This window comes from Emydura macquarii, unplaced genomic scaffold (genome assembly GCF_026122565.2).
Source record: "Emydura macquarii macquarii isolate MOO-44397 ecotype Brisbane River unplaced genomic scaffold, CSIRO-AGI_Emac_v2 contig_3726, whole genome shotgun sequence".
NCBI lineage: Eukaryota > Metazoa > Chordata > Testudines > Chelidae > Emydura > Emydura macquarii.
This window is the reverse complement of record NW_027133863.1, coordinates 54,432-79,533: the sequence shown is the minus strand read 5'-3', so window position 1 is coordinate 79,533 and position 25,102 is coordinate 54,432. Positions and strand designations below refer to the sequence as shown.

The 25,102-nt window shown below is 45.0% G+C and overlaps 3 protein-coding genes across 3 annotated transcripts; 1 reads left to right on the top strand and 2 right to left on the bottom strand.

Moving 5' to 3' along the window:
* Positions 1 to 2,169: 2,169 nt before the first annotated feature.
* On the top strand, positions 2,170 to 3,174 carry LOC137146158 (olfactory receptor 6B1-like). The gene has a single exon (XM_067537313.1). It carries the CDS (start codon positions 2,170 to 2,172, stop codon positions 3,172 to 3,174), a length of 1,005 nt encoding a protein of 334 aa, XP_067393414.1.
* Positions 3,175 to 11,607: 8,433 nt separating this feature from the next.
* Positions 11,608 to 12,534, bottom strand: LOC137146163 (olfactory receptor 10AG1-like). The gene has a single exon (XM_067537317.1). The coding sequence runs from the start codon at positions 12,532 to 12,534 to the stop codon at positions 11,608 to 11,610; it is 927 nt and encodes a 308-aa protein (XP_067393418.1).
* Positions 12,535 to 21,547: 9,013 nt separating this feature from the next.
* LOC137146166 (olfactory receptor 5J3-like) lies at positions 21,548 to 22,489 on the bottom strand. Its single transcript, XM_067537319.1, has one exon. It carries the CDS (start codon positions 22,487 to 22,489, stop codon positions 21,548 to 21,550), a length of 942 nt encoding a protein of 313 aa, XP_067393420.1.
* Between the last annotated feature and the right edge of the window lie 2,613 nt (positions 22,490 to 25,102).

Here is a 25,102-nt window from a genome sequence, read left to right as displayed (position 1 = left end):
CAGGTATCAGAAGAGGGACGTCCTTTGAGAGTGGGAGGCTGATTGCTTCAGGATCCTTATTTGTTTTGTCCGTAGGGAAAACCCAGGAACTCTCCTGACTCAGTTGTTCCAAATGCCGTTCAGCAGTATCAGGAGAGACCCCAGCTTCTTTAGTGAATGATATACACATAAGGAGGCATCTGCAATTCAGAAATAGCAGAGAAGGAACATGTTTGAGGACAGATTGTGGTTCTAGCACCTGCATTGCTCTTTAGTGAGTCTTTAAATTTGAGAGGTGATGGAGAGAGTGGAACCTGAATCCCAGAGAAAAGAGAGACCAGCATTCCAAGCTTGAAATATACCCGCATTTCAGGTAACCATCATCATCCATGCCTCTAATTTCAAAATTAAATAGCAGAAATAAGTAGGAATACCTTATGAAAATAGCAGGTGAAATTTCGGCCCTGTTGAACTGCATGGGAGAGCTCATGCACTTCAACAGTGCTAGTATTTCACTCATTACGGACCCCGGAAATGAGACACTTATGTATCACTTGTGTGACTCACATGTTGGCTGATAAAATGGGCATATCTAAGGAGCATAAAAAAGATGTGTGAAACTGGTCACTGTAACTAAGCACTAGGCTAGCCTGGGAATATTAAAATGTCATTTCATAACTCCATGTATTAGCAATCTCAATGTTCTCAGTTGTTATCAGATAAATTAAAGATGGAGAAGTTTTCCAACATTTCCATTTGGTAGTTCATTCCTTTATATCCTCAACTGATGAATTTTGTTATCCTAAGTATAAAATCCATGTAATGCACAACTCGGGATTAATAATCTGATAATGAAAATTTCTGCCTAACTTCTTGTTGACTATGTCTGGTTATGACCTGAAATAGAAGGATTTATTCCCCTTAGACCTTTCTGTCCTAGCTACTGTGGCGGTGGTTATTTTTATTATTCAAAATAATTCTCTAAGCCTTTTCATTCCAATCCTGTTCAATGCTTTTCCACGCCAATGAGATCTACGCATTAAGTGAATATCACATTAAAGTAGATTCAAAATGTGTCCAATGTGATATAAATTAAACCGGGAAAAAATTGAGACTGAGGTTTACAAAAGTACCAAGAACCAGAAGATGGCTGGGCCTTTCAAAAAGTTTTGTAAGCTTTGTAGTGTCGAACCCACAAGCCAGTTTTGAAAATTCCATCTAATTTTCTTATGCTTTAACAGTTCTTTCCCTATTTTGGCTTGTGTTCCTTCTCCTTTGTTGTTAATGTTAATTGTGCGCAATATCTCATCACTTTGAACCTTTTTAGTGAAGACTGAAGCAAAATAGGCATTAAACACTCCGCTTTTCCCACCAAGTGGAAGACCTATTGCTTTCCTTTGTCTTGCTCTGAGGGTATTTAAAAAACCCACTTCTTATTGCCTTTTATGTCCTTTGCTAGGTGTAACTCATTTTGTACCATAGCCTTTCTGGTTTTCTCCCTAAGTGATTCTGCTATTCTTTTGTACTCCTTCTTAGGAATTTGCCCATGTTTCCACTTTTTATAGACTTCCTTTCTGATTTTCAGGTCATTAAAGAGCTCCTGATGGAGCCATGTTGGCCTCTTGTATTCTTCCTATCTTTCCTTTTTATCACAATAGTTTGCAGTTGTGCCTTTAATATTGTGCCCTCAAGAAATTGCCAGCTTTCCTGAATTCCTTTATCCTGTAGATTTTCTTCCCATGGGACCTTACCTACCAGTTCTCTGAGTTTGCTAAAGTCTGCTTTTTTTGATGTCCATCACCATTTTTCTGCAGCTCTCTCTCCTTCCTTTGCTTAGAATCATTAAATCTATCATTTCATGTGTCCTGTCACCCAAATTGCCTTCCACCTGCAACCAATTCCTCCCTGTTGTTCAGAATCAAATCTAAACTGGCTTTCCCCCTGGCTACTTCATCCACTCTCTGAAGAAAAAAAATGTCCCCAATACATTCCAAGAACTTATTGGAAATGTTGTGTTTTGCTGTACTTTTCCAATTGATGTGAGGGTGTTAGTACCAAGCAATGTGGTTTGGATAGTTCTGTTATTTGTTCTAGAAATGCCTCATCCATCTTCTCTTCCTGATTTGGCGGTCCATAGGAGACCCTTGATAACAGCCCTATAATTTGTTTCCTTTCCTATAGATACACCCGATGGCGACCACAGAATGGGGAAATCAAACGTCCATCGCAGACGTCATCCTCCTCGGATTTGGAAATCTTCCAGAACTACAGATCTGTCTTTTCCTTCTATTTCTAGTGATCTACATTATGTCTGTGTCTGGGAATACCCTCATTGTTGTGCTAGTTGTGGCTGATCAGCACCTTCACACCCCCATGTACTTCTTCCTGGGGAATTTGTCCTGCTTGGAGACCTGCTACTCCTCCACCATCCTGCCCAGGATGCTGGCCAGTCTCCTGACTGGGGACAGGACCATCTCATTCAAAATGTGCATCTTACAATATTATTTCTTTGCTTTTCTGGTAAGTGTTGACTGTTACCTCTTGTCTGTGATGTCTTACGACCAGTATTTAGCGATATGCAAACCACTGCATTACGCAGCCCTCATGAACAGCAGGTTCTGCCTCCAGCTAGCAGCTGGCTCTTGGATCAGCGGGCTTCTGGCTAGTAGCACAATGACATCCTTGATATCACAGTTATCTTTTTGTGGCCCCAACGAAGTTGACCATTTTATGTGTGATACCACCCCAGTAAAAAAGCTGTCCTGCAGTGACACCAGCCTAGTGGACACCGTGACTTTCATTCTGGCTTCAATAATCATTCTGCCCCCATTTCTATTAACCCTGGTGTCCTATGTGTGCATCATCCCCACCATCCTGAGAGTTCCATCCACCACCGGGAGGCAGAAAGCATTTTCCACCTGCTCCTCTCACCTCATCGTGGTGACACTTTTCTATGGGGCCTTGATCATTGTGTACGTGCTGCCACACACCAACACACTGAGGGTCCTTAACAAAGTGTTCTCTGTCTTCTACACCATTCTCACTCCCATGGTCAACCCTTTCATCTACAGCCTGAGGAACAGAGAGGTCAAGGAGGCCCTGAGAAGAACTGTCAACTCATTGCTAATTTTCACAGGAATTGAGACAGTTCAAACTAAGGGCTTGTGCCCCTGGGGAAAAGCCCAGCGTAGCTAGTGCAAATCATATTGGTGTGCAATGGGGCAATCAGAGCAGAATAGCGCTTTAAATTTACACCTGAGCTATTTTCTACTAACTTCCCTGTAAAGAGCCGTTTTGAGCTACTTTCTCATATATTTTAATTCCCTTCCCCAGTGGTAAATTGTGAAAAAATCTTTTTATTTTAATCTTTTTCTCTCTTTCTTTGAAACATGAAAAAGCAAAAGAAAATTTGAAAGTCAGAGAAAATTATACTTTCTACATCCTTCTTCTCCCTGCCTTTAAAAGAATAAGAACCAAGACCTGAAAACTAAGAAAAAGTGTGTGAGTGGGGGGAAGAGGAAGGCATAATTTCAAAAAATTGGGAAAATTAGAATGTGAGAGAGGGGAGAGGAAAGAGGAATTTCTCCAAGTTAAAAACATTTTAAAATCTTTATTTGATCATAGTCAAAATTTAAGACAAAATGAGAGCTGGTTGTTTTCTTTCGACAAAGATTCACAGGAATTTTCACATGGTTTTTAATATTCTGGTGCCTCGGGTGGCTTCTGTTAAAGCTTTTAATAAAAAGGAGGCAACAGTTAAGTGACTTCTGAGACTATGTTGGCAGAAAAAGCATATGCCAAAACTGTTCTATGTATCTTAAACAGGCAAAAAAAACTGAAGTGAATTTTCACTACTTCGATTAGCGCCGCCATCTTAAAATATTTTTATTGCAAATTTGATTTGAAATTAAAATAAAAGAATGGTAATTACATTAATATCTATGCTTATTTTTGGTAGATCTGGTCAAAAATGATCCGGGAAGGTTTGGAAAAATTTTTTTCTTCAAATGTAGATTTTACTGAAAATTTTGTGGCACAAAAATTCAGTTTTTAATGAAAGGAATGTGCCCCCAAGCTCCCCAAAACTGCAAAACAGGAAAAGAAAAGTTGGTCAGGGGTTGAGGGGAGCAAGGGAAAATTCACTTTAAAAGTACCCAGTGTCAGTATGACCAACACATTTCCCAGCTTTAAGCTGGATCAATTATTGCGCACTCAGCTTCCAACACCTTGGGCCTGATATGTCCGAAGCACTGAGCACATGCAGCTCCTGTCAACTTCAATGAGATCATCCTTAGGTACCATTAGTATACACTGTCATATCTATCTGTCTGTCTATCTATCTATCTGATGTTCAGGCCATGCAGGTTGGCTTATCACTGAAGGAGAAACTATGAATATTTTCTTCTGCAATTTGTTTGTTTACGCTCTATACGCCAGTCCTGGAACAGAGGTGGTCACAAATGACACACAGGCAATCCCCCTCTGTTAGAAATCTCAGCCCACACTCCAGTAACTCCACCTCAAGAATTGCCTCTAGTTAGAGAGATTGAAGCAGAGAGCAAACCCTCTTCCTATTTGCAACTTGCAACAGCTCCTTCCAAAAGAATGGCATCATCAAACTAACAACAATAGAGCATTTCTTCAAAGGCTGAACAGTTGCTCACATGTTAAGAAAAAGATCTTGTAAGACAATGAGTAATGGTGCCATCTGTTGACTCTAGCCATCACAATATATTAGAAAAAATGTATTTTGTATGAAGAAAATCAATTCCTGTAAATCTGAAGCAGAATAGATGTTAAAGTTATGAGCCTGAGTGGAATAAATACTTAAGGTGTCCTTGAATTATAGATCTATTTGGAGGGTTTTTCCTGCAGAATAATCCATTCAAAGTATTCCGAAAGTAATCAATAATACATTACTTCTATTGAAAAGTAGCTATTAATGTTAGAAATAATCAAACAGGTTGTCCCAGGGGTGGATTGAGGAGATGGAACCTTTATTGCCTGCTCGTTCCACCTCCATGCTGGGAGAGAGCAACGAGGGAATTACTTTACAATTCTTTTATCCATAGCAGTATGTAAAGGTATACATTTCCAGCAACTCCCCATAGACCCTTACTTGGTTACCTTGACACCTATAAAATGAACATTAACAACTACATAGTGAATATAATTATACCTGCCCCTGTTTGTTGTTTACAGAATTACCATACAGAGGTCAGGCACATCACCTTAAAACCTATAAATTTTACACTAACATTCTTTGAAATAAAGGCATGCCATGGGGAGAAAGAAGATAACACTTTTTCCCACCAAAAGGCCTTGTCCAGAAATATCAATAGACTTCTCCCCTGCACAGATGGCCAGAAAAGGAGGAGAAGAAAAGAGATAACAGATTCTAGCTAAAATTTACACCAATTAATCAAAACAAGGTTTGCCCTTCCCTTGACCCTGTTCCCTGTAATTTAGTCCTGACTACTTGTCCAGCTTTTAACCTTTTACTCTCCTACAACTAATATGTGTGATACTCTGCGTCTGAAAACACCACCTCAGAAACTCCATATGACTGACCAATGTCATGTGATTTTAATATGTTCTGTACAAAGTACGCCTTGTGTGGTATTATTTTAAAAGTCTTGATCTGCTAAACATTCATAGCCTGTTGGATTGTACCTGCTGCTATAGTATGGGAAGTTATAAAATAGTGTTGTAAATGCTATTAGAACATGGCGTGAGATGGGAACCACCTATCCCGGCTTTTCAGGTACAACAGTGAAGTGACCAGACCTGGTAAAGACCCATCCAGGAAAGATTCCACTACCGGGGATTGCTTACAGCAAGGCTTTGCCATAGGACACATGTTCGCAATGGGGTTGCTTGAGCAATGGGAAGCAGCCACTGCCTCACATGCATAGACTGTGCTAGCAAGCTGCAATGGACTATAAAAGGGGACGTGAGGCATGGCTGGGCTCCACTCCCATTCCACTCAACACCTGACGGGTCGTCTGGAAAACAAAAGGACTTTACAAGGGAGGATGGGAATCCCAGGCAAAGAAGGTTGCCCAACCTACCTTTAAGAAACAGCTTGTACCGGCTAAGAAGTGTGAGACATTGCTATGGGCTAGACTACACCTAAAAGAGAGCTTGTGTGGCTGCATTATGTCAACAAGTAGAGCTCTCCTGCCAACATAAGGAAACCACCTCAACCAGTGGTGGCAGCTATGTCGTCAGGAAAGCATCTCCCGCCAAACAAGCACTGTCCCCTCTAGTGCTTATGACGGCAAAACTTGTGTCGCTTGGGGTGTTTTTTTCACACCCCTGAGCTACAAAGGTTTTGCTGGCATAAGTGCTAGTGTAGACAAGGCCTGAGTTTGTTAGTGTTTATACACCCTGGTCTACACTTACCTGGTGATTCGGCAGCATTCGACGGGAGTTACGCAAACTATGCAGAGTAGCTTGCGTAACTCCCTTCTGCACGGTGTCTTCACTGCACTGCGTCGATGCAAACTGCATTCCCATCAACGCAGCACTACACCACTTCAGGAAGTGGTTTAACTAGGTCGATTTCGGGATCAATTGAGCAGGTCGTTGCTGACCGCTCAATCAATCCAGAAAAGTCGATCTGACTGTAGTAACTTTGCCACCATCTCTATAGACATACCCTGACTTAAACTGTGATCTTATGTTTGTTTCATTTGGTAACATCTTTTAATCTCTTTACACTTGCCACTGATAATCACTGAACATCTAGTTTTCTATAGTTAATAAACTTGTTTAATGTTTTATTTTAAACCAGTGTGTCTTTGAGTGAAGGGTTTAGCCAAACTACTCAGTAAGAGAAGTTGGTGCATACCTGTTCCACTTTGAAGGAAGGGCAGACTGGCTAACAATCTCCACTGGTCAGGCTTTTTGACCAGGGTCGACGGTGTGGTCCTGGGCTCCTGGGCTCAGGATCCAGCTGGAGTTTCTCTACCGTTGGTTCATGAGCAGCTGGAAAGCATTCATTGAACTGAGCTGGGTGTAGTCCCTGCTTTTGGATGATTATATAAGTGCAATACCTGCCAGAGGTTTGTGGTTTTTCACAGCATCACAGTGTGAGAGGGAGCCAAGCTACCCCTGGGTTTCTGCATGCCATCACAACATATAACAAATTACGTTTGATATTATTATTATTATTATTATTAATAATAATAATTTTAGACGAAGCTAGTGCATAGGACTCCCAGTCATAGATCCAAAAACCGATGTCAAAAACACATAACAAAGCTGCAGTCCCTTCCCCAAAGACCATATAATCAAAGTGTAAGACACAAGACAGGTGAATACAACAAACAAAGACAACAATGAGACAGGGCGAGTCATTATGACAAGAACTGAGCACCACCCACCAGAAGGGCTGGTTGACAAATTTACTTCCGGTTTTCAACTGAAAATTGCCTTTGTTACTCTTTTTTTCCTTTTCTTTTCTTTTTTTTTTTTTCTTTTTTTTTTTTTTTTGTGAAAAGCTTTTCATGGAAAACTTCTGTTTTTTCATTGAAAATCCCAAAGTGGAACTATTTGGATTCATAAATTCCTCAGCAAAGCCTCATGGGAGTTGTAGCTCAGAGTCCCTCATTGTAGGTGAGCGCCCTCACTGGAATTTATGGCATATTCTGGGGAAGGCCTGTTCCAGTTGCAGCACTTTGGGTAAAATAATGAACTGTTCATTGGCACAGAGGCTGGAACTTGACTCTGCTATAGTGCAGGGAACTACCCTAACAATAGGGTGACCAGATGGCAAGTGTGAAAAATTGGTACCGTGTTTGGGGGTAACAGGCACCTATATAAGACAAAGCCCCAAATATTGGGACTGTCCCAATAAAATCGGGACACCTGGTCACCCTACCTACCAACCAGGCTATAGCATCACTCTCTTTTTCTTTCTGGCCCAGTTCGTGTTTAAGTGGCTCATTCTAAGTGGAACAGCTTCAAAAGGAGAGATTCAGAAAACTACACCACAGCAGCAAATAGCCCGTTTCTCAAGCAGATTGGGGATTTGACTCCCAGTCTCCCACACCCCAGGGGAGTGCTTTTACCTCTGAACTATGGGCTGAAAGGGTGACTCTGCCTCCAGCTGTGCTTTGCTCAGGGCCTGACCTGCCAGGCATGTTCTAAGGTGGCCTTAGATGTTTTTGAAAATCCCACTTGGCACCTAAATAGTTTTAAAAATCAGACCCTTGCTGACCCTGTGTTTAGAATTCTAAGCAATTCCAATCCAAAGAATGAAGGGACCATGAAGGCTGAATTCCAGTCTCCATCCCAGAGGATTGAGATTGAGAGTCCATTGAGAGTCAGTGGATATTGTTGGAGCACTGCCTGCTTTGTGGATAGAGATCTCCAGTTTCCAGGGCTTCAAGGGCAGTATGTATTCTCTAGCAGTAATTTAGAGATAACAAACAAGACAAGAAAATTATCTCACTGCTTAGTGATATCCTTAGGGGAAGGTCCAGCTTCTTTCTTTACCCCATTGGATCTCCAGTGGGTATAAGGAGATTTTAAAAGCTTGCTGATGGTCTTGAAATTTTGACTGTCAAGTTGAGGGTTTCCACCTGGGATTCATATGTCCATGCTGGTACCAAATTAACTCCCCGCAAATGAGCAGAAAGTTGGAATCAGTGTAATGTTTTGTGATAAGACTTTGGTTTGTCGTGCTGTGAGTTAAAAGTTCTTGCTATGTTTTAGCACCAGCCCATATTTTAAACAAATCCATTGTAACTTTGATAACTGTGTAAAGACCTGGGAACTTGATTATGGGTCTGCAAAGCCTGGGGTGTCTGATATTCCAACATTGCCACCCGAAGGCTATGCAGAGGCACCGCCAGGGAGCACTGTGGAGAAAAGGTGCTACAGGAAGTACCACCCATGAGATCCTGAGTGACAGTACTTTGCAGCGCTCTGATAGGCCAAGTTGCTCCAGGAATTATCTGGGCAACCACACACACCTTGGCCTGCTTCAGTACCAAACTTCACCCGATCTTCAGATCTCTGACCCCAGCCTGACTCCAACCCTGACTCTTGGTTACAGAACCTGACTTTGCGATTCCTCCAACTCTGGTCTGGTGACTCCTGTCCCTGGTGGGCAGATGTGAGCTCAGCCGTGACCATTATGCAACACCACCTATGCCCTGGGCCCTTATGCACTGCTGCATATATTTTTTATCTTTTGTAATTTCTTATTTCTCTTGAACTTCTACTTAGATTAATAAAACCTAAACACTTTAAAGAAATTTGGATTCTGTACTTTATGCTCTCACTGTGAAGGAAATCCGTTAAACACGTGCTTAACTTTAAACTCAGGCTTAATCATAGAATCATAGAAGATTAGGTTTGGAAGAGACCTCAGGAGGTCATCTAGTGGACCAACTCCAACTAAACAGGACCAACCTCAACTAAATTATCCCAGACAACTTTAGTCCCTTTAAAATTTATGTATGTACCTAAGTGCCTAAAGCAGGGTCCAGCTAAGCAACAACAACATTCAAAATTATATGAATAATATTGTATTTGTCCTAATGCTGTCAGGATCTATCTATCCTATCTACTTCAAACATAGTGTCAGATCCCAAGGCTCTTCTGAATGCTCAATGTACTATTGGGAAGTGCTCAAATACTAAAGTGATGAGTACGGTATAAGAATATATATAGACTACACTTGACTAGTGTTGAATAGGTGCTTAACAAATCCAGGATTGGGTCCCTGGTGTCAAAATACAGATTTACAGATTTTGCCAAGCTACCTTACACTAAGATACATATTTCCTTTTAGGAAACTGATTAAAAGTGAAGGGACAAAAATTACTAAGAAGTTGAATTTAAAATTCATATGTTCCTAAGTGTGATACACTAAAAGCTGCTTTTAAAAATATGTTTCATTTTGGCTTACATTTGAGTCCGGATAACATTTCAGATTTGAGTGGAGCTGTCCAGAAAATAAGAGAAAGAAAGAAAGAAAGAAAGAAAGAATTTACATTATCAGGATATGTTCTTTCATTACACGTTTGCTTTATTAAAGTTATGTCACACTGTAGGCCGGTGGCATGCTCCAGCCGGGGCGTCGTGACCCTTCCTTGGGCCCAGGCTTTGAGGAAGGCCACAGCACCTTCCTTTAGGGGAATAAACAGTGCCCGTTTTACAAGTCTTTAGCCCCGGCCCCCAACAGGGCGGGCTAACAAGGGGTCTGGTGCCCCTGGCCCTCAGGCAGGGTAGGGCAGGCAAAGCAGTCTATTGCCTCGGCATTCCCACAGGCGGGGCTGGTAAAGCAGTCTGGAGCCCCTGGCCTTGCAGGCAGGCAGGGCCAGCAGCGCTCGATATCCTCAGTAATGCAAGCTCCGAGGGCATCAGGAACTCCCAGAGTGGCTAGGGAAGGGGGAGGGGGATGCAGGCCCACCCGTCTCCACTGCGTCCCAGCCCAGGGCCCAATCAGTGGCAAAGCCATTTGCCACTGAGTCAACGGGGCTCCAGCCACAACACGCTGATGGGGTTTAGCCCCTGACTCAGCCACTTGCTAGTCAGCTGTCCCTGGGCCACTTCCTCAAATCCCAGGGAGAAGTCTCCTTCCAGGTCACTGGGATAGAAGGCAAGCGACAGTCCCACAAGTCCCTCACCGTCGACCAGCGGCAGGTCCGGGAACTCCTCTGCATCATCAGTGGAGGGCAGCTCCTCCAGGTCCCAGGGCCCCCAGGGTTCCTCCGGTCCACAGGGTTCAGTCAGCTCCTGGGGGCCCCCGGTATCAGGCAGCTCCTCCAGGTCAGAGCCGGCTTTTGGGGGTATTTCCCACCCAGGAGTCTTGGGTGTCTCGTTCCAGCTACTAGGTCATGGCGGCCCCACCCAATCACTAGGGCTCGGCGGCCCTGTCCAGTCACTAGGGCCCGGCAATCCTGGTAGGTTTTGGATGCTCCGCTCGGTGGGGCGGTTGCTGCAAATAGCCACCGGGTCTGGGTCAGGCCTAGGCCGCAGCCTCCGGGAAAACATGTCTGCCTCCAGCAGCAGTGTCCTCCCTACTGAGCTTCTAGGCCAGCCTTTTATATTTCCCCTTCCTACCTTGGCTCCATCCCTCTGTTGCGAGGCAGTTTGGCCTGTAGGGCTCTGTTCTGCCCAGCAGGGGCGTTGCGACCCTTCCTCCGGCCCAGGCTCCGAGGAAGGCCACAGCACCTTGCTACACACACTTTATATTTACAAGAAAGCAAGATGTGGAATAATGTGAACCCTATGTTAGGGCGTCCCTGACCTGTTCCCTCTCAGTTCCCAGACACATTCGCAGGAAAGCAACAGTCCAGAGTCCAATCTGCAGGCACTCCACGACGGATTTATTGGGGGTTACACTGCCAAGCTTAAAACCAAGAATGTACCTGCAAGCCCTTCACACCAGTCGGGCTTATTTCTCTATATGCCGATAGAGTTCCCTTACTCCCCAGTCCTAGTTCTATAGGCGCACAGAACTCCAGTTTTCCCTGACCATGGTTTTGCACGCTAACGAAACCCTCTCTCTGCCTCCTCCTTCTTAATAGCCTTAATTATACCTGTAGTTCCGTGTTGCCTTTAGAGGAATCTAGAACATTATTTGAGGAATACATGGTGGATTTTGTTGAATCATTTTCTACTGACTAATTTCCGTAGTGCAGCTTTCATTTCCTCGTTCCTCAGACTATATATGAAGGGGTTGAACATAGGAATCACGATGGTGTAGAACAGCGAGAGCAGTTTGTCAGTGTCCATGGAGTCCCTTGACTTGGGTCTCAAATACACAACCATGCCAGACCCATAAAATAGAGCCACCACAGTGAGGTGGGAGGAGCAGGTGGATAAGGCTTTGCGTCTGCCCTGGACTGATGGCATCTTCAAAATTGTGCGGGCAATTTTAATGTAAGAAATAACTATATACAGAAAGGGGGTGATTATGAAAGGCAGGGATACTATGAAGACGACTATTTTATTCCTGTAGGTGTCCACGCAGGACAACTCCAGCAGAGGGGGGATTTCACAGAAGAAATGGTTAATTTCATGAGACCCACAGAAGGGCAAAGAAAACACCAAATACGTCTGCCCAAAGTGTACAGGGATGTTGACAAGCCAGGACCCGGCTACCATCCGAACACAGACCTTCCTGGTCATTGTGAGTGTGTAATGCAGGGGGTTACATATGGCTACACAATGGTCATAGGCCATGGCCACCAGAAGGAAACACTCTGTGCCACCTACTAAAAGGAAGAAATACATCTGGGCAGCACAGCTGGTGAATGAGATACTTCCATCCTCTGCCAGGCAATTGGCCAGCATCTTGGGCAGGGTGACTGAGGTGTAGCAGATTTCCACAAAGGACAGGTTCCTCAGGAAGAAGTACATGGGGGTGTGCAGGGCAGAGTCCAGCACTGTGACAAAGACAATGACACCATTCCCTAGCAGGATCATCACGTAGATGGTCAAGAAGATCATGAAGAGCAAACCCTGCCGGTTCGTGAGGTTGGAGAATCCCGAGAGGATGAATCCAGGTGTTGTGGTTTGATTTCCACTCACCATTGGATGGCTATATTGAATCTGCAGAGACAATAAAGGCAGAGGACATGAATGTGTCAGTTACTTAGTGTGTTGGCACATAACTTTCTCTCACAGATGTGAAATCATGTATCTCATCTGTCAGCAATAGAAACCTGCATAGCTCTCCACATCCTTACAACTGGGATAGTCGCATATTCTGGCTAATGTGTGTATGGGAGCATGGCAAAATTGCTGCCCGCTCCTGGCTTGTTGTGGCATGGCAGAAACCTTTGCCTCAGTTTCCCCCATTTTTCTTTGGCTTATTCCAGCTCTTAGAGTGTCCTGGCACATCTGGCCAGACCACATGGCACAGCAAAGTCCAGCAGAAATGTATTCTAACCAAATATTTAGCCAACTGAGCTCAATTGGCAGCCACCTTGTCACAGGTGAGTCTCTGTTGTTCTAGTGTGTCCTCCTGTGTAGCACAGCCCACGCACGGCTCAAAGCTCCAAAAACTGGAGTCTGGGATTTTGGAGCAGAAAGACTGGGGTTTATCTAGGACTGGCTGAAACAACTTTCTTTCAACCAGAATTTAAAAAAGGGGCTATTCACCAAAAATTCAATGAAAAAAGTTGAATTTTTTTTTTTAAAGTTGGGAGGAAAAACACTTAGTTTCATGCTAAACCTCTGGGCCTCCTGCTGGAAAAATGTGAAAACCCTTTAAAAAGTAAGAAAAAAGTGCTGCTTTTGCTCCCAATTAAAACCTGAAACAAACTCTGCCCCCTATTTGATGTTGGGTGGAAAACGGTAAATAAAACAAGAAAGCAAGCGAGCTTTCTCCTTTTTCTCTCCTTTTTCTTCCACTGGGAAAATGTGATTGTTTAAAAACATTGAGTGCCAGAAATTAAACAGAGGAACATTAACAGCAAAACCTGGATAACATTTTATGCCTGATGCTCAAGTAATCCTTTTTGGTCTGGCTTGTTAAAGGGATAAAAACTGGCTCAGCCACAACATTCAAACCTGGCTCCAGAACTGTCCAGGACTCTCTTTTGAGAAGCCCTCAGTCTTTGCATGGCCCTCCCTGCTTCTCTTTACCAGCTCCCTGACGGGGGCCGTGTTTCCAAATATTACCCCAATGTCAACTACACCCAACTCCTTCTAACATGGGGCAAAGGAAACCAAGTACTGTAATGTTGGGAATGAACAAGACAGGAGTAGTTTATTTGATTGAATGGACCTGTTCATGGGAATACCCTGGTGATAAGGATCTGTGGAATCAGGACTTGAAGAGCAGAGCTGGATTTTCAAAGGGGTCAGATAAGCAACACCTGGTGAAATTCAATTGAATTTGGGAGCCTAACTCCCTTAGAATCTTTTAAAAATCCCAACCCGGATTCTGCCACTCATTCCTACACTGAGTAGCACCTAACTCCAAGAGAAATTCCATTGAACTCAGAGATTAAGTTGCTATTCCATGAGTGGGGGAAAGGCAGATTCTGCCCTTGATTAATTTAAAGCGGAACAGTCCTTACACAAATTAATTAATTGAAGCTGAAAATAAGAGTGAGTTTGAGAAATCAAAATCAAAATGTTATTTAAGTGCTCCAGACAAGCTGGAAATTGGAAAGCAAAGAGATTGTATCTTATCTCTACCCTCCAACCTATCTACCACTCTCCCACCTTAGTGTCAACCGCATACTTGCTGAGGGTGCAGAGTGACCTAGACAAATTAGAGGATCGAGCCAAAAGAAATCTGATGACGTTCAACAAGGACAAGTGCAGATGAGAAGATAGGGATAAGATACAGAAGGACCTAAACAAACTGGAGGATTGGGCCAAAAGAAATCTGATGAGGTTCAACAAGGACAAGTGCAAAGTCCTGCACTTAGGACAGAAGAATCCCATGCACAGCTACAGACTGGGCACTGACTGGCTAGGCAGCAGTTCTGCACAAAAGAACCTGGAGGCTACAGTGAACAAGAAGCTGGATACGAGTCAAAAGTGTGCCCTTATTGCCCAGAAGATTAAGAGCATGTTGAGCTGCATTAGTAGGAGCATTGCCAGCTGCTCGAGGGAAGTGATTATTCCCCTCTATTCGGCATTGGTGAGGCCGCATTTGGAGTATTGTGTCCAGTTTTGGGCCCCCCACTACAAAAGGGATGTAGACAAGTTGGAGAGAGTCCAGCGGAGGGCAATAAAAATGATTAGGGGGCTGGAGCAAAAGACTTACGAGGAGAGTCTGAGGGAACTAGGCTTGTTTAGTCTGCAGAAGAGAAGAGTGAGGGGGGATTTGATAGCAGCCTTCAACTACTTGAAGGGGGGTTCCAGGGAGGATAGAGCTAGGCTGTTTTCAGTGGTGGCAGATGACAGATCTTCCCCACTGAAATCTGAAGACCATTGCTCCTTGTTCTAAGTTGGACATTAGGAAAACCTTTTTCCCTAGGAGTGTGGTGAAGCACTGGAATGGGTTACCTAGGCAGGTGGTGGAATCTCCATCCTTAGAGATTTTTAAGGTGCGGCTTGACATAGCCCTGGCTAGGATGATTTAGTTGGGGTTGGTCCAAAGTGCGGAAACACATATCTGCACGCACGACTGTGCAACAGGAAGACATAGTGGCACATGCACAGACACAAAGGTATAAGCAAAAATGTGTTTTTACTCCCACAGAAACAAAGCATACATGCTATTTATGAACTTTAAAAACATACATATGCAAGGGGCCAGAGACCATACACGCAAGCAAACATACACACATACACACACAAGAACAATGCATAAACACAGTATATACTTCCTAAGAAATCCCTAATAAATATGCAAAGACATTGGTACAAACACACAGTTACAACCCCTGTAACACAATCACCGAGACAAAATGCACACCACTGCAAATGCAACTCTCATTTATGTTAGCACACATTTGTTATATACTTACATGGGGACCTTTACAAACACACAACGAATACAACAAACACACACAGCGATTACTGTGAAACACACCGATGGACTCCCCAACAGACACCTGTGCACAAACTCACAATTCAAACACATGCACTTGAAATTACTTTTGTAGAAGAATGTCATCCATTTCATTTGTTATAGTTTCTTATTTTAATAACCTACAATAAAATGAGTTATTTAGATGTCTGACCAATGCATTGCCTTCAATGTCCACCAGAAACGAGAAATTCATCTGAGATTGCGCTACGCGAGCTAACAAGAAAATCTCCCAAGATTATCTGTTTTTCTGAATAGCCCTGTCTCTTTTAAAAGTAACTTTTGAAAATGCCCCAAATTAAGAACCTCCAAGCCTGCTGCTCTGTCTCTTGCCCCGTCTGTCATGCTAAATGTCAGGTAGGGTGTTGCTGTACTCTGAAAGTCATTCATCAGTTTAAATCCATGCATTCCCAGAGGCTAGTGCAAGCTGCACAGGGGCAGAGTTAAGGTTACTTTGCAAGGGTTTAATTTAATTTAATTTATTTCTTTGTTCCCTGCTTTGCAAAGAAGTTCAGCCACTGTGCACTTCTGGAAGGGCGAGAGGCAGGGCTGGGCACCTTGATTCTGAGTGAACATAAGTTCAGGGCTAGGAAGCAGGACTAAGGGAAGTGTTTTTAAGAGAATGAGGTGCTCACCGGTCAATGGGAGTTAGGTACTGTTGAAAATCCCATCCTAAGAAATAAGTGATAAATAAAGCTGGTCAGAAAATGGGCGAGAAAAAAACCTCATGAAATGCTGGACACTAACTTACTAACAAACCAACCAACCAGCCCACCAACCCCCCTATTTTCTGAGGGAATCTTCAAAAGTTTGTTAGAGATTTAGGAGCACTGACTTTTCAATCAATTTATGTTCCTAATTCCCTTAGATACTTTTGAAATTCTCACTCTTCCACAAATTCCTGAGCACCTCTAGCCCAGAGTTTGGAATAGAGGCCCCAGCCCCCGGGATCCTGGGCTCAGAATGACTCAGCCCTGCCCTGCAGCAGCAAGGAGGCACCGCCCTGAGGGAAAGAACAATGCACAGCTGATTGATTTACTTGACCTGATCAGATCGAACAGCTAATTAGTGGTCAGGCGGGTGGGACAAGACAGACTGCAGCCACAGTCCGTGGGAGAAGTAGCTGCAAAACAGCTAATCACCCCGACCATCCCAATGGGTGTTGAGCACCCACTGTTTGTTTTCTGTGGGTGCTGGGCCCCCTGGGCTCCCCCAAAGTTGGTGCCTAAGTGAGGTTCAGACACTGGGTAGAAGGCAAGCGGTGGTTTCATAGAGATGTGCATGATGGGAAATCTCCTGCCTGTCTGTGGGTGAGCAGTGGCGTCAGTCAATTCAAGGTCATTACAGGGCAGGTTACGCTTGTATGGAGGTTTTATGATCCCGATTCAACAAGACACTTCGGTATGAGCTGAATCTTGAGCACATGGATAGTCGCACTGACTTCCAAGAGACTAATACATGCTTAACATAGGCATATGTTAAATTCTGTGATGAAACGGGGTTGAGAGACAGCAGGGCCCAATGGCAGAAGGAGAGTCATCCTATTGGTCTTCTGGGCGGGGGGGAGGGGGGGAGTTTGAAGAATGAAGAGCCCCATGTGCTGAGCCAGCACCTGGGGATCCCCCCCAGCCCCTCCAGTCATAGTCCAGGAGGTCTCTGACCCTGGTGACTCCTGCCAGGACCAACCTCCATCACACCGAGGGGGTCTCTGCCACCCGCACACCAAGTTGGGGGTTTGTGTAGCAGGTTCTCTGCAAGGAGATCCTCCCGCCTCAGCGGTCGCCAAGGACCTGGAGGCCGAGATCAGTCTCCAGAGCAGGAAAATCCTCCTATTTATGTTCCCGGAAAGTGGGCAGGTGTGAGCCCTCCCACTGCTAAAGGCCCCTCCCCCAGCCTAAGGGGAGGAGTCATTGGATCTGGGACACAATTGATTTCGGGGACAACTAATGACAAACAGTAATGGGCGCGGGGGTCAAAGGGTCAAACAGAGGGAACCTGAAGAGGACACCGAGCAGAGAACTCCAGGCAGCGCCCACTGCTCCTCATAATTAGCCAAGGAGTCAGCAGACGCGGACCAAAGGAACTGTGCCTGGATACGTGATCGGACAGAGGTCTCATAGTCTCAGCACACCTCCTCGGCCAACCTCCTCTCCCTGGTATTATAGATGGCCACTTTGGCCAGGGTTAGGAGGAGATTGATGAGGAGGTCCCACGGCTTTTTGGGGCCACAGATGGGGTGTGCGTAGAGGAACAGGTGTTGGGAAAAGTGCAGCCAGAACCTCAGCAGGTTCTGGAGGAGCCGGAACAGGGTCTGCAGCCTGGCATACTTGAGGTAGACGTGTGCCAGGGTCTCCCTCACATTGCAGAAGAGGCAGGTGTCGGGTCGAGAGGTGAACCATGCCAAGTACACGCTTGTGCTCACGGCTCCAAGGAGCCGCCAGCTAATATCCCCTGCGGACCGTGGAACCAAAGTGGAATAGACACTGGCCCACTGGGGTTTCTCACCCTCAACAGATGGTAAAAGGTCATGCCACCTAGTGTCAGGGCGGGAGCGAGGGTGAGGAAATGGAGAGTGTGGAACACCAGCATGTACAGGTGTGCCCATGATGTGGTACTATGATGACACTCCACCCTTCCTTGCATGATAACTTTCTCAAGGTTATTTCCATCCCCACGCCTGATACGCTTCTCTCCAATACTATTTCTAACTTAGGCATTCATATTTTCTTTTCCATCCAGGAAATACACACGAGCCTTTGCCAGCACCAGCTTTCAAAAGCTTCATTTCTTAGCAGCAGCTTTTCAAAATTAAGCTCTTCACCAGTCGCACCTTATTACATTTCAAGCTGCCAGGAGATATGATTCAGACAGGATCGGTGCCTTCTTCTCATTAGTAACCACATGCTGCCCTTTGCTGCCACATTAGACAAAATAGCTCATTCTACTTATTCTTCCCAGGCTGCCCTGTTCCTTTTAAAAATCTATTACATTCTGTCTCCATCTAGTGGAAGCTATAGGTTATACCTCGCCTTTTCTGTTTCTGAACCTTTTCTTTGCCCATTTGGTTTTATCTTCTCCTGACATTACTGACACTATGTAAAACTATTGGGATCATCCTTAGTCATGTTGTTGATATTTTTGTTTAAAAAAGAAAAGATCCCTGAGGGAGAAATTCTGGGTTAACATCTCCAAAACCAGGAAGAATTTAAGTAAATACAGTTTCACCTTCTAAAAGAAACAGTGTGTCCTGAGTGACAGTTATTACACCTCTTTTCAGATGATCTTAACACTGGTGACAAAGGGGGCATGGCATGAAGAGGGAGTTGAAAGTTTTTGATTAGTAAATTGCTTCATTGAAAAAGGGTCTGTCACTTTGAATCCTTTCCAAATGGTGAAATTCAAGCTTTTTTCTCCTCAACTTCAAGACTCTGCACCTCCTTAAATGTCCACTCTTGTATCTTATCATATTTCATCACCATCTGCTTATAACTAGACTGGGAAGGGTTAGATTTTTACCAGTAAACGTCAGCAAACGTCGATTTCACCAAACACACACAAACCAATGAAAACATATTTCCATCGATGATAATCAAAATTGACAGAGAGGCAAAGAAACAAAAATTCTGATTGAAAACACACTAGACTTTGACTGAAGTCTATTTACTTTGCATATTTTGATATTTGACATTGACAATTTGTGTTTTAACTGTTACGAAACTTTAACTTTTTTGCATCTCAATGTCTGCTGTCATTAAATAATTATTGCCTGCTTGACCCCTCTCATAATTTCCTGTATCTGTGACCATTTAAATGGCTAACAACCAGGAAAAAAAAGTTCTTCAAACCCAAAATTCTGTGCAACTGGGGAAAATTAAATGAACAAAAATAGAAAATAAACATTGATCTTTTCAACCAAAATTATAAAAGAATAAAAATCAAATTCTGCCAAATCTACTGAGAACTTTTACCCCAGTGTTTAGGGAACTCATTCGAAAGATAGGACTATACAGCCATTCTCATGGTTTCTTTCTGGCTCGTTGCATATAGGATCAATGGGAGACAGTGAAAGATGCCCACTGCTGAATAGCTCATTGTGGAAATGAGCTAAACCGATAGAAGCAACTTTACGTCAATATAAGTGCATCCTTTCAGAGCAGATGAGTGACCCATGCCTGGTGCCCTCTGGAGGCCTCAGGGCAGCTCCAAACGTAGCCCTTCACCTCAGTTTGCCTTCTTCATTGCCCAAATAAATTGCACACTGGTTTTTTTCCAGTCCAGTAGCAACAGCTCCCATTTCAATTTCATTAATTAACTTTAAGTTCAAAACTAAACCCAGAAGTCTCTAGCTGCAAACACCCCAAACTCCCCCATCTGTTCTGAGTCCTTCCTGCCTTAGCAGGCTACTCCCAGCTCTTCCTAACAGAAGTAATTCCCTGGTCTCAGAGTTTTCCCTCGCTCACTCTCTGAAATCTCACTTCAGCCTCCTGAGCTTGCCCCTTTCTCTAGCTCTTTATGGGAAATTGCCTGATTCCCCTCCGCTGCGGCTCCTTCTCTAATCAGGGCTGGCCTGGCCCCGGACCTTCCAGGCGGGGATAGGCCAGTATAGTTAATGTAGTACAACTTCTATGTGTAGACAAGCCTTGACGCATTTATTCCTCGCACGTTATTCAAAGGGGATAACAGGAGGTATGACAATAAAGATGACAAAAAGAGAAGATTTAGTTTAGTTCTTTTATTGCACGATGCTTTGGTGACAGAGCCACAATTCTTAGGGTCTTCTAGAAAATGATAAAACACCAGAAGGAGCTGGTGGAAAACCGCCCCTGGGAGTGGAAGGAATTCTCAGGACATTGGTTTGGCTAGAAATGTCCAGGCTGGGTTTTCCTATAAGAGCCTGATGTTAGGCACCCAAATCCTATGGACAGTGAATGGGAGTTGGGCACCTAGCACTCTTTGGCCCCATTGTCAATTACAAACGAGACATGGTGGAGTGAATAGTGTTTTCCCCTATATGTTATACCTCAATGTTTATTTTAATCATTCTTTACTATTTTTGTTGATTTAATTTTCCCCAGTTGCACAGAATTTTGGGTTTGAAGCAATTTTTTTTCTGGTTGTTAGCCATTTAAATGGTCACAGATACAGGAAAGAACCAGGACTCTGGATGGTTGGTTTCTATGCCTGTCCCTGCCACTAGCCCATGGAGTGACTCTGGGCAGGTAACCTCACCTCTTTATGCCTTAGTTCCCCCAGTTGTAACATGAGGATAAGGATGTGGGCTTAGGGCTGGAGTCACAAAGCTTCCATTTTAGGCACCTGTACCCAGAATCCAGACTGGGCTACAGGCCCCTGTGTTTCTGCCTCTGGTCCTGCCCTCTGAAGCCTCACACCTGGAAACTGGACGCTGAGGCCCCAGAGCAACGAACAAACCTGGGGAAGTCCCCTGCGTGACTTGCTCCTACATACCTTTAAAAAACTGCTCCTACATACCTTTAAAAACTGGCCCTAAGTCACTTTTGAAAATGGGCAAGTAAGTGGCCTCTGGTGGTGTGGCACCGGTTAGAGGGTTCTTGGTGCTTTTCTGTTCTGTTAGAAAGAAGCCGGGAGATTAAATCAACCATGCGTTCCATGCGGACGTTGCAATCTTCCATTTTTATCCATGTCAGTGTGGTGTGCGTCTGGGTGTTTCTCTTGCCCTACAAGGAATAGAGGCTCAGCATACCAACCGCGTCCGTTTCACCTGCCCTCTCTCATTGAGCATCATCTCCTTTCGTTCTCTGTGTTTTGAGCAGCCACCAGTTCAAGTGTCCCACCGGCCCAGTAGTACCCACCTGTGGCATCTGATATTAGTCCTAAAAAATGGGGTGACAGGTTTTTAAAAGGTCTATGAAACTCCATTTCTTCCAGGGCTGTGACTCTGTAAGAGCAGGAGAGGAAGCCCATTGAACTGAATGGAAAAGTGACCTTGTACTTTAATAGGCTTTGATTCTGGCCCTATATGACCCCATGTTAGCTATTTCATTTTAACTGCAGGAAACTGATCAGCTAGCATTGTCAAAACCTGCATGTCCTGAAAGCTTTCCTCAGGGCCTGCTTGACCTCTTTGTTTCTCAGGCTGTATACGAGGGGATTGACCAGGGGAGTCAGGACCGTGTAGAGGACAGAGAGAACTTTCTTGAAGTCTCTCAGGGGGTCGGTTGTTGGGAACATATAAGCAATCATTATAGTTCCATAAAAAATGCTCACCACAGTGAGGTGGGAGGAGCAGGTGGAAAAGGCCTTTTGCCTCCCGGTGCTGGAAGAGATTCTCAGGATGGTGGCAATGATGGACATGTAGGACATCAAGGTCAGTAGGAATGGGACCAATGAGAAAATCAAGCAGAGTGTGAAAGCCAGAGTTTCCATCAGCTGAGGGTCATTGCAGGACAGTTTTACAAGGGGGTAAAAATCGCAAAAGAAATGGTCAATAACATTGAGACCACAGAACGTTAACTGTGATATCAACACTGTTGTTATGCTAGTACCGAGGAAGCCACCTACCCAAGAGCCAGCTGCGAGCTTGAGGCAAGATCTGCCACTCGTGCGGGCTGCATAGTGAAGTGGTTTGACTATGGCTAAATACTGATCATAAGACATCACCGATAGGAGCAGGCATTCTGTAGCCACCATAGAACCGAAGAAATAATGTTGTGTGATGCACGCATTGAATGAAATGGTCCAGTCCTCAGTGAGGAGACTGGCCAGCATCCTGGGCAGGATGGTGGAGGTGTAGCAGTTCTCCAGGCAAGACAAGTTCCCCAGGAAGAAGTACATGGGGGTGTGAAGGTGCTGATCAGCCACAACTAGCACCATGATGAGGATGTTCCCAGCCATGGTTATGATATATATGATGAGAAACAGCAAGAAAAGAAGGACGTGCAGTTCTGGGAGAGTGCCAAATCCCTGGAGGACAAATTCTGTGGTGGACGTTTGATTTCCCTGTTCTGGGTTCCCCATGGCATGTGTCTACAAGAAAGAAACTCACTCTGTGATATACATAAACAACATGCACTCAATAAAATGTCAGCATTGGTTTCATTGTTTGCTTCTGTTGGCTACCAGAAAAAGAGCTGCGTGGAGAATGGAGGCTGGTGGAGGGGAAATGCCATCTCTCTTGATCGCTGGGGCAAATTTCGTATCTGAGCTGATGGCAAGTTAAAATGTTTGCCTCTCTGGAAACACGTGTGGTAACTTGACAGAGGGCAACAAGCACTCAAATACTGTGGCTATGGGGCTCAGACACAACAGTGAAGACCCGCAGAGGAGACAGATTTGATGGATATTGGTTCAAATAGTCACATCTGTCATTGCCTTGTGTCTACAAACAGAACAATACAGGCTGGAGTTCCATGGCTGAAATGGGTCAAGGATTCATATTTTAGGGGAATCCGCAACAAAGAAATGAAGCAAGCAAATATGGCTAGGAATTACAAAGGCAGCCAACTCCCAGTAATTTGCAGGGGAAATGGCTGCCTAGCTCTATTGGTGCCCTTTGAAAAATGTACCCTAAACTAACAGGAATGCCTGTCCTTCCCGATGATAATATTTCATAGTCCTGCAGTAGAACACCCCACATACAAAAACCCATCCAGGAAAACCAGGTTTTCCGTGCAGAATGGAATGGCATTTGAAAATCCCTGCAGTTAGCAACCAGTGGTGGAAATGTTACTACTGGTCACACAGTTACTCAATCTTTTAACAAACCAAACCAGCGAGTAACCACCAATTTAGCTAAAAAATTTTACATGACTGATTTCTGATTGAAATTTGTCAGTGTAGGAAGCCACTGTGGCCTCCCACGGAGTCAGAGCCTGGGGACGGGCCCGAGAGCTCTGATTGGCCCAGCTCACACCCTGCCCCAGAGTCTGCCCGGCAACAGGGGATCCGGGCTGTGATAGGGCCACCCGGCCAGGCCAATTGGCAGCCCCGGGGCGGAGCCCCAACAGGAAGGGGAAATACAAAAGCCTGGCCCCTGAGCTCAGTAGGCCCAGACTGCCGGCAGAGGCAGACGTGCTGCCCCGCCAGCAGAGGCCTAGGCCGGAGCCTAGCCGCCGCCGACGAACCCCGACCCTACCTGGGCCCGGGGACTGAATAGGGCCCTCAAGGAGCTGGACAAGGCAACCCGGCCAGGACGACTGGGCCGAGTTACCCCGACCCCGAGCCCGGGGCCGTACTCTAGGACCACCAGACTGGGCTGAGACCCCAGAGCAGCCCGAGTGGCGGGCACCCCCGGAGGCCGGGCTGGATTTGGAGGAGCTGCCGGCCGCTGAGCCCCTCCCTGCAGCGGGGCAGGACTTGGAGGAGCTGCCCGAGGCCGACCCACTCCCCTCCTACAACGACCTGGAGGAGATGCCCCCTGAAGAGGAGTTTCCTGCCTTACCCCCGGTCGACGAGGAAGGACTAACAACACTACCGCAGGTGGACTATCCTTGGGACTCGGAGGCAACAGGTACTAGGGTCAGTGGGGAGGAAGTAGCCCAGGGACAGCCACGGCCTGTGGCTGAAGCCGCTGTATTGCCGGTGTGTTGTGGCGGGAGCCCCGCTGGCACAGTGGCAGCCGCTTCTGCCACTGCTAGGGCCCTGGGCTGGGACGCAATGGAGACGGGTGGGCCTGCGTCCCCCTCCCCTTCCCCTTTTCCCTAGCCACCCCAGGAGAATTGCTCTCCTGACCCCGCCTGAAGCCGTTGCCTCCTTTGCTCACCCTGCCTGGAGGTTGGAGCGATAGACTCCTTGTTCGCTCGCCCTGCCTGAGGGCCTGAGCGATCTGCCTGCTCACTCTGCCTAGGGGTTGGAGCGATAGACTCCTTGTTCGCTCGCCCTGCCTGAGGGCCTGAGCGATCTGCCTGCTCACCCTGCCTAGGGGTTGGAGTGATAGACTCCTTGTTCGCTTGCCCTGCCTGAGGGCCTGAGCGATCTGCCTGCTCACCCTGCCTAGGGGTTGGAGCGATAGACTCCTTGCTCACTCGCCCTGCCTGAAGGCGAGTTGCCTAGACTAATCTCTCACCCAACGCGAGCTATTCCCCTCTAGGAAGCCACTGTGACCTCCCACGGAACCCGAAACGCTTACAGTCAGAAACATTAATTTCCACAATAGAGCAGCAGTGAGACTGAATTTCCATTTCATGGGCATCTCTATGATTTCAAACGTTGGTTTTCATGCCAATTTGGACTTTTTAGAAACCTATTCTGTATTAATTTTATTTCTAGATTATACAAAACCATAGAAGTATCATATTTGTATTATTTTACAATTATTTCATTTTCATAGACTTTTAAATTTACTTAATTCACTTTATGAAACAATATACATCAAATTTTCTCCCTAAACAAAATTTTGTAGATGTAAATTCGTTCCCATGGAACATTTTGATCTGGACAAAATGACATTTTTCTGATAGAAAAATATTCCATCAGTAATTTTTATCAGCTCTACATTTTATTCTATTCTTCTCTATATTTGGTTTAAAACATATTAATTGTGTGTCTGTTTGTGGCTGTCATATCTTTCATTACTGTCTCTGTCATTATTGATCGTTAGAGAGACAAGGTGGATGAGGTAATATCTATTAC